The sequence below is a fragment of the Lolium rigidum genome, chromosome 7 (assembly GCF_022539505.1).
Source record: "Lolium rigidum isolate FL_2022 chromosome 7, APGP_CSIRO_Lrig_0.1, whole genome shotgun sequence".
Lineage (NCBI taxonomy): Eukaryota > Viridiplantae > Streptophyta > Magnoliopsida > Poales > Poaceae > Lolium > Lolium rigidum.
The window spans coordinates 81,654,763-81,664,597 of NC_061514.1; the positions used below are offsets into that span (position 1 = coordinate 81,654,763).

At 44.0% G+C, this 9,835-nt stretch overlaps 1 protein-coding gene across 1 annotated transcript; it reads right to left on the reverse strand.

The window, feature by feature from the left end:
• Positions 1–6,972: 6,972 nt before the first annotated feature.
• LOC124678036 (dCTP pyrophosphatase 1-like) lies at positions 6,973–9,412 on the reverse strand. The gene is made up of 2 exons (XM_047213976.1): positions 9,131–9,412; positions 6,973–7,473 (listed from the first exon to the last, which is right to left on the reverse strand). The coding sequence occupies exons 1-2, from the start codon at positions 9,302–9,304 to the stop codon at positions 7,243–7,245; spliced, it is 405 nt and encodes a 134-aa protein (XP_047069932.1). The 5' UTR covers positions 9,305–9,412; the 3' UTR covers positions 6,973–7,242.
• Positions 9,413–9,835: the final 423 nt, after the last annotated feature.

Here is a 9,835-nt window from a genome sequence, read left to right on the forward strand (position 1 = left end):
TTTTGTATTTGTGTATTGGAAGTTGTTACTACTGTAGCAACCTCTCCTTATCATGTTTTTGTGCCAAGTAAAGTTTCTATGTTAAAGTTGATATTATATTTGGGATCGCTGCGCAGAAACAGCATTGCTGTCTGTCACGAATTCTGGCACAAGTCTCTGTAAAAAATTCAAAAAAATCTGCACAATTACGAGCGTGATCCTCAGATATGTACGCAACTTTCATTAGTTTTGAGTTTTTCCATTTGAGCAAGTTAAGTGCCCAGTTCAGATGCATCTTTACGGACTGTTCTGTTTTTGACAGATTCTGTCTTTTATTTCGCATTGCCGCTTTTGCTATGTTGAATGAGTTTCTTTGTTCCATTAACTTTCAGAAGTTTTGTGCAATGTCCAGAAGTGTTAAGAATGATTGTGTCACCTCTGAACATGTGAATTTTTGGTTATGCACTAACCCTCTAATGAGTTTGCTTAAAGTTTGTTGTGAAGGAAGTTTTCAAGGGTCAAGAGAAGAGGGTGATATATGATCAAGAAGAGTGAAAAGCCTAAGCTTGGGGATGCCCCCGTGGTTCATCCCTGCATATTTCAAAAAGACTCAAGCGTCTAAGCTTGGGGATGCCCAAGGCATCCCCTTCTTCATCAACTTATCAAGTTTCTTCTATTGAAACTATATTTTTATTCAGTCACATCATGTACTTTACTTGGAGCGTCTGTGTGCTTTTATTTTTGTTTTGTTATCTTAGTTTTCTGAATAAATTCATCCTTGTGTGGGAGAGAGACACGCTCCGCTTTTTCATATGAACACTAGTGTTCTTCATTTTTGCTTTTAATGTTCAAGGGCGAAAGTTGATCGCTTCACTTGTTGCTATTTGGTTGGAATCGGAAAATGCTTCATATGGTCTTGAATAATTTGATACTTGGCAATTGTTTTGAGCTCTCATATATCATGTTTAAGCTCTTGCATCATGTAGTTAAATCTAGTAGTGGAGAACTACTGTAGAGCTTGTTGAAATTTGGTTTGCATGATTGGTCCCTCTAAGGTCTAGATATTTTCTGGTAAAGTGTTTGAGCAACAAGGAAGATAGTGTAGAGTCTTATAATGCTTGCAATATGTTCTTATGTAAGTTTTGCTGTACCGGTTTATACTTGTGTTTGCTTCAAACAACCTTGCTAGCCAAAGCCTTGTACTGAGAGGAAATGCTTCTCGTGCATCCAAAAACCTTGAGCCAAAACCCATGCCATTTGTGTCCACCATATCTACCTACTATGTGGTATTTTTCTGCCATTCCAAGTAAATACTTCATGTGCTACCTTTAAACAATTCAAAAGCTATTATCTCTTATTTGTGTCAATGTTTTATAGCTCATGAGGAAGTATGTGGTGTTTTATCTTTCGATCTTGTCATTTACTTTTGACAGACTTTCACAATGGACTAGTGGCTTCATCCGCTTATCCAATAATTTTGCAAAAAGAGCTGGCAATGGGGTTCCCAGCTCCAACTAATTAACTTGCATTAATAATTCTCTTCACATGTTTTGCTCGATTTATCGAGTAAGCAACTTAAATTTGCAAATAGACACTCCTCCATGGTATGTGAATGTTGGAAGGCACCCGAGGATTCGGTTAGCCATGGCTTGTGTAAGCAAAAGGTTGGGAGGAGTGTCATCTAATAAATAAAACTAAAGTACATGTGTAAACAAAAGAGAAGAGGGATGATCTACCTTGCTGGTAGAAATAACGTCCTTCATGGGAGCCGCTCTTGAAAGTCTGGTTGATAAGGTAGTTAGAGTACCCATTACCATTCGTTGACAACAACAAACACCTCTCAAAATTTTACTTTTATGCTCTCTATATGATTTCAAAATTTGAAAAGCTCTAGCACATGATTTAATCCCTGCTTCCGTCTGCGAAGGGCCTATCTTTTACTTTATGTTGAGTCAGTTTACCCATTTCCTTCCATCTTAGAAGCAAACACTTGTGTCAACTATGCATTGATTCTTACATACTTGCTTATTTGCATTCATCATATTACTCTATGTTGACCATTATCCATGAGATATGCATGTTGAAAGTTGAAAGCAACTGCTGAAACTTATATCTTCCTTTGTGTTGCTTCGATGCCTTTACTTTGAATTTATTGCTTTATGAGTTAACTCTTATGCAAAACTTTTTGATGCTTGTCTTGAAAGTACTATTCATGAAAAGTTTTGCTATATGTTATCTATTTGTTAGCAAACTATAGATCATTGCTTTGAATCACTCCATTCATGTCATATGCTTTACAATAATGTTGATCAAGATTACGATGGTAGCATGTCACCTCAGAAATTATTTGTGTTATCGTTTACCTACTCGAGGACGAGTAGGAACTAAGCTTGGGGATGCTGATACGTCTCCAACGTATCTATCATTTCTGATGTTCCATGCTTGTTTTATGACAATACCTACATGTTTTGTTCACACTTTATATCGTTTTGATGCGTTTTCCGGAACTAACCTATTGACGAGATGCCAAAGTGCCAGTTCCTGTTTTCTGCTGTTTTTGGTTTCAGAAATCCTAGTAAGGAAATATTCTCGGAATCGGACGAAATCAACGCCCAGCATCTTAGAATTCCCGGGAGCTTCCAGAACACCCGAGAGCCACCAGAGGAGGGCCCTGTGGGCCCAGATGACAGGGTGGCGCGGCCAGGGCCTGGGCCGCGCCCCCCTAGTGTGTCATCGCCTCGTCAGCCCTCCGAGGCTCCCCTTTCGCCTATATAAGCTCCCTGACCTAAAACCCCGATACGAATAAGCCACGGTACGCGAAACCTTCCAGAGCCGCCGCCATCGCGAAGCCAAGATCTGGGGGACAGGAGTCTCTGTTCCGCACGCCGCCGGGACGGGAAAGTGCCCCGGAAGGCTTCTCCATCGACACCGCTGCCATCTCCACCACCATCTTCATCACCGCTGCTGCTCCCATGAGGAGGGAGTAGTTCTCCATCGAGGCTCGGGGCTGTACCGGTAGCTATGTGGTTCATCTCTCTCCTATGTACTTCAATACAATAATCTCATGAGCTGCCTTACATGATTGAGATTCATATGATGATGATTGTAATCTAGATGTCATTATGCTAGTCAAGTGGGTTTTACTTATGTGATCTCCGGAGACTCCTTGTCCCACGTGTGTAAAGGTGATAGTGTGTGCACCGTGTGGGTCTCTTAGGCTATATTTCACAGAATACTTATTCACTGTTATGAATGGCGTAGTGAAGTGCTTATTTATATCCCTTTATGATTGCAATGTGTTTTGTATCACTATTTATCTATGTGCTACTCATGTGATGTTATTAAAGTAGTCTATTCCTCCTGCATGGTGTAATGGTGACAGTGTGTGCATCGTGTAGTTCTTGTCGTAGATTATTATCATAATCTCTTGTAGGTTATGGAGTTGATTATCGCTATGATAGTATTGATGTGATCTATGCCTCCTTCATAGTGTGATGGTGACAGTGTGCATGCTATGTTAGTACTTGGTCTATTTTGCAAAGATCTATTATACTCTAAGGTTACTTAAACATGAATATCGAATGTTGTGGAGCTTGTTAACTCCGGCATTGAGGGTTCGTGTAATCCTACGCAACGAATGGTGTTCATTATCAAACAAGAGTATATGTAGCACAAAGGAAAGAGAACTTATTTATTATGTGATCAATGTTGAGAGTGTCCACTAGTGAAAGTATGATCCCTAGGCCTTGTTTCCACCACAAAGAATTGCTTCCTACGCTAGCAAGCTATTTTCTGGCGCCGCTTGTTTACTGTTTTACTGCATCTTTACTTTCTGCAATATTACCACCATCTATACCACCTGTGTTTTACTATCTCTTCGTCGAACTAGTGCACCTACACATCTGACAAGTGTATTAGGTGTGTTGGGGACACAAGAGACTTCTTGTATCGTGATTGCAGGGTTGCTTGAGAGGGATATCTTTGACCTCTTCCTCCCTGAGTTCGATAAACCTTGGGTGATCCACTTAAGGGAAAACTTGGTGCTGTTCTACAAACCTATGCTCTTGGAGGCCCAACACTGTCTACAGGAAAAGAAGCGTGAGTAGACATCAGTGCACTCAGCCGCGATGTGGTGCAGGCTTGTGCATCTATAGCAGAGGCCATGGCGCTCGCGGGGAAGGCGACGTGCGACCTTCAAAATATGGCCAGGACCACTGGCAGCGTCACCGGTTGAGACCGGGAGTGCCTTTCGTGGCGGGGACAGACTGTCATCCACACCGGGCCAGGATGGGGCCCCTGGGAAGGGTCCGCGCGCCTATGAGCCAAGCATTGAGGGGCCGCACGCCTCGGAGCCGCTCAGGAACTGCACTCCCTGTTGGCGACAGCGCAACAACCATGGATTGAAACCTCGTAGGAGCTTGGGGAGGGGCCGAGAGGCACGACCGAGGAGATGGACTGCGAAGAGGACGTTTCCAAATCTTAGAAGAAGAGGTGGCTCTGAGAGGCCACGGCTACGCAGGAGGGGCGACCATCAGGACCGGAGTGGTCGCTGGCGGGAGGGCTTTGGGCGCGCGAGGAAGGATTGGAGGAGAGGATGGTGGAGAAGAAGTAGAGGTGAGCGACAAGGTGTGTACAGAGAGAGGGAGAGGGAGAGGGAGAGAGAGAGAGAGAGAGAGAGAGAGAGAGAGAGAGAGAGAGAGAGAGAGAGAGAGAGAGAGAGAGGAAGCAGTAGCGCGCTAGCCTTGTCGCCCCAAGAATCCTGCGTGTCAAAGTCATGTCGGATGGCTTTGACACTGTTGTTGGGACCCACAAGTTTTGTAAAATTGGTGAAATGGCTTAAAAGGATTTCTCTCACCTCCCATTTTCTCCGAATCTCAAAGCATCGGAAAGCTACAACAACACCCACACTGATACTTGTAAGCACAAATGTATTTCCCAACAAACAATAAATAAAAATAAAAGAAACGAGAAAAAACAGAAAGCACACAAAAACTAGAAGAGATGCATATGAAACACAAATAGACAGATAAAACCGAAGGTAAATACAATAAAACCACATCGAAAAAATAACTAGAAATAAGTATTAAGAGATGCAGGTAATTGGGCTGGCCCATTAAGTCTCGCCATGGTGCGTGACGCAGCGATATGAATCACAACGGGTGATCAACAGCTTGTCCATCTCACACGTATCCTCTCTCCTATTTAGCGCTTGTTGCTTCTACGAGCAGGGCGACGCATTCAGGAACCTGCACCCCACCATCCCCATTGGCTCCTTCCTCTCCTTCTTTCCATCGAAGCAGACCAACTGAGTCCCACCTCCGCCCCCGCCGGCAAGGCCGCCACCCACGGTCGGCACCTCTCACTCCGTGCCTCGTCGCCCGCCCTCTTCCACCCCAGCCCACCGTCGGTTCGCTGCCCAAGACCCTCTAAACCCTCCCTTCTCTGGCTGGCTCCATGCACCCTCCACCCTGCACCATAATCCCTAAACCGCAAACGCATGTGAGCTCCCCGCACCTGCAACCCACCCTAAACCCTAAGCTTTCGTCCTCACCTCCATCAAAGACGTCGATGCCGTGTTGTAGTCTCCAGTGAGGTTCATTCCTCGCCGAGCCGGCGACGTCATGGCCAACCTCATCGTCCCTGTTGGCAGTGAGATCCTCCCAATCGTCGTTGTGTTGTCTTCTTCATCTCCAGTGACTTTGGTCACCTCCATCGCGATTTCAGTGGGCTGGCCCGTTGAATTGGGGGGTACACATCGTCCCGCTAACTGATGAAGAGGGTGTCAAATAAGAATTCCCATCCTCAAAGGCTCCAGGATCACATTATCCTCAATCCACAAAGCCCAAGACTACACATATCTGTCTTGTACAGACGTATTAGCCAAACACCGCAAGTACACAACTAGAGATAAATGTGGTGTCAAGGTTTTTGCAGAAAATCCGTGATTGCCTAAATGAAAGTGAGACATATATACAACCAGAGTAATGTGGTTTAGATACCATAAAATAAAGGTTCGGTACATTTTTTGGGAGGAAGGAAACATGCTAACAAACGAAAGGCATCTAAGTAGCAAAGGAATATGTGTTGAAGATCTGACAGGACAACAAGAAGTGCATGAATCCTGATGGTCATGTGAAGGATAACTAGAGGGTGTGAATAAGTTTTTTCAAATTTTATTGTTCCTTTCACTAGTTTTAGTCTCTTTGGAAAAATAAAGTGAGCCTAAGTAACTAGGTGCAACAACAAATAAGATGCAATAAGATACTTCAATCTCGATAACTATCACAAAGGAAAATGAGCTTATATATGAATAATCGAGGCACATGGAGACAAAGGTTTGTCCTGTTGCAGGTTTCGGTACACACCACAAAAAGATATGACCCTTCTTATCTGTTGGAGGGTAACATTTCCCTTATCCTTGATGATCCTTTCACTAGTTGGCAAGTTTCATTGACTTACTTGCCAACGAGATGTTCTAATCTTCCGAGGATGGTGAGTAGGTCTCGCATGTATGCCAGCTCTCCACTTCTTGCTTTGCAGTTGTTTTGCATGAATACAATACTTTCCTGATGTCTCCTTTCTCTATGAGGAGATGACCTAGTGTCCCTGAGACCGGTTGGCTTTCCAGTCACATGAACTTCCCTAACTTCGCAATCTTCTCCCTTATTTCAACAATCAAGATCCATGGTTCTCATAAGTCATAACATGTGTCAATTGCAACTTGCGGCCCTCAAAAAGAAAATTATGACTTATAATTGCTCAGATAAATGTTACGAAGGTTTGTCTCTGAAGCTTACCCTTATTTAAACAGTACACTATATTTGTGTGTAAATGTTTTTTTTTCTGAAAAGGAGGTTCACCCCCGGCCTATCCATCAAAGTAATGCACAAAGATTTTTTTTTAAATTAAAGTTGATGCAAGGCAAAAGCCAAGGTCATCAACAAGATTGCCTTTGTGTGTAGATGCATATTCATCGATTGCTTGAGTTTCCGATGAACAAAATGGTTTCATATATTTTGTTTCTGGTGCTGTTTGATCTCAGCAAACAGAATCCACACATGCTAGACAATGTTCTTTCGCAAAATTCCGTTCTGTCTCACTCACAGACGTTTCAACAGCATACCACGCAAACTGAAGTTCTCATAAGAGAAAAATTCCCGACATCGGTCCACTAGGAATTACATAAAGCTACGATGCATGATCCGCTCGACAACAAGCCCGCATAAGAACTAGCAGCGCGTCTGTAGATCATTAGGCGTTGCATCAGGCGCCCTTTGACGGAGCCGGGTACTTGACGGCGTTCTTCACAATCTTCTTCAGTGCCGCGTCGCCAAGGTCGACGCCGCACATGTCAGAGAGCCGGATCAGGTAGAGCAGCACGTCGGAGAGCTCCTCGCCGAGGTGTTCCTTCTCCGACTCCTCCCAGCCCGGCAAACCCTTCTGGACCTCCCCTTTCCACATGAACAGCTCCGACAGCTCCCCGACCTCACCAACCTGCCCAAGAACCAAGGTAAGAAACTGAAGAATATAAAAGATGATGCAAAGTTCCATCCAGTTGACCAAAGCGACAAGTTCTCTCATCCGGTCGAAGCCTGACCCTACAGCTCCGTGCAAATGTCTAGTAGTGCGCGCATCCTGCCCAGGCGAGATAAGCATGTACAGCGGCAGGATGGCACGTGCCTTTTTCTGGATGTTATCAAATTAGTAGATCTAAGTTAAATCAAGGCATCTCGTTGCTCTGAGCTGAACCAAAAAGTACAGTGCATTGCCTCAAAACAAAGCTCAGTGCAGAATTTGTTCTTAAACACCAGATTTCTCTCCTATGAAAAAGACAACATGAGAGCATGTTTCATGTCCAAATAAGAAAAGATGGTCACTGAATCACATTCCCTCTTCAGAAAATTCAGCCAGCATTCAGAGCGAATCAGTGAACAATCCCTAGCCTGAAGCGTAGACCGGTATAAACACATCGGACCGTGGAATTTTGTGTCGTTTCGACGGTGACGTGGGAGATTAGTTCCACGCCGGCCCAGGTGCGTTGCACACAAAGTGCCATGCAAGATGCAATACGCAAGAAAGCTGTACCTTTGGGCATGAGTTATGGGAAAATTAGTTGGTTGTTGCTGTTGCTTGCTGTTGGCTCCCATGAACATACACCCAGACCACATGACATTTCAGCGGTAGGATGCATGCTAAAAGTCCTCAAAAATATCTGACCTGATAGTGATAACGCGATACATATCTGACTCTCTGAGGAAGATGTAAATCTGGGGTGTAGTCTGAATACTACAGTACGGTGTCCCCAAACAACTAGCTATAAGTAATGTGAAAAGAATAAAATTGATAGGTCTCAAGAATCCTAAAGTTGCAACTATCAGCAATTACCTAATGAAAAAGTAGTAGTCTTATTGAACGGTTGGTCAAAAGAGAACACATTATGGTGGGATAATCTAATCCACGCAACATAATTAAAGAAAGATGCTATGAGATTACAAAACACTGAAGGCTTCAGAATGAAGCATGGGCAACTTTTCTGTTCAGTAGACAATAGTACAACCTAGTTCAATACTTTTAACGGATGGAGACCTTGTTAGATCATGCGCATGTGTTGTTTCAAAGATCAATGCTGACTATTTATTTTTCAGAATAAACTAATGAAAATACTCTGACTAATAACTAGTTGGTGCAGTGCAGCCTCTGAGACATGTAACAGTAGGCATTATAATACAGAATTCTGGGGTTCCAAAGAAAATTGTAAGGGTGGAGAGAGACGACATAAAAAGTACTAGTACTGAATTTGATGTGTAAAAATATAAATCCCTGATAAAAGAAAATGTTAGGCTATCGAACAGGGACACACTAGTTACTGATGCGGACTCACCTAGAATAGAGAATGAAATCTAAATAATTTGTGAGGGACGCTACAAGAAACAGAAACCTAAGCTTCTTGTGCACCTCAATAGTAATTTTCTGTTTTAATGAAACAAAATCTCGATGGACACCTGACTGCTGTGACTAAAGGAAAATTAGGAAGGTCCGAAAATTACCTACGCCGATTGCGTGGAGATTTAGGTGTTGACAAACAGACAAAGAACAAAAGAAGTATGACTCGAGGAAGGAAGAAGAGAGCGGAAGAAAGAGGGAAACAAACCATGGCAAGCAGGAGGTTCCTCGGGCTATGGTGCTTCTCCCAGTCCCTCTCCTTGGCGAAGTCATCGAGCTTCTTGGACAGCTGCTTCAGGCTCACGTCGGCGGCCACCGCCTCCGCCGTCGTCTCCTTCCCTTTCACCTCCTCCATGGCGGCCACCTTCTTCTCTCCCTCCATCGACCTTGCCTGGCGAACCTTAAACAAGTATAATCTCTCCCACGCCTGGCGATCGAGTGCGCTTGCCTTCGGCTCGGTGCTTCGGAAAGCGCAGCTAGGCGTGGAGGGATTATATATATTCGCCGGCTTGCAGCAAACTTTGGCAAGTAATAATTTACCTTAATCAATTAGGAAAGTGTTAACCGCTGCGGATACAGCGCGATGTATTGACTGACACGCATTGCCTTCTTTGGGCGCCAGAGGGACGCAATTACTTGTCACCTGGAATAACAGAAGGGCTCTAATCCAAATTAGCCGACACATGCAATTTATTAGGCTGCAAAAGCCAATGAGGTCATATGTGTTAAGGAAGGTGTGCAGGATAAACATGGCACTGGTTCCTCCTTTAAAAATTGCCATATATGGAGGCGCACCGGATGCGTAAAGGGCTTTTGGTGGCGCACTTATGGTCGGTTGTCTGGCCAATTTGAGGAGGATCATAAAGAGTGGCGTCTCTCTCGGCATAGGTTATACGCGGCATCATAATTGCAG

What these genes read in the sequence shown, in the direction of transcription:
- LOC124678036 (XM_047213976.1), bottom strand. Translation starts at nt 9,304, where the DNA reads ATGGAGGGAGAGAAGAAGGTGGCCGCCATGGAGGAGGTGAAAGGGAAG. An exon ending in GGAACCTCCTGCTTGCCATG is followed by an intron (nt 7,474 to 9,130) that starts GTTTGTTTCCCT and finishes GTTCTTGGGCAG; the next exon opens with GTTGGTGAGGTCGGGGAGCT.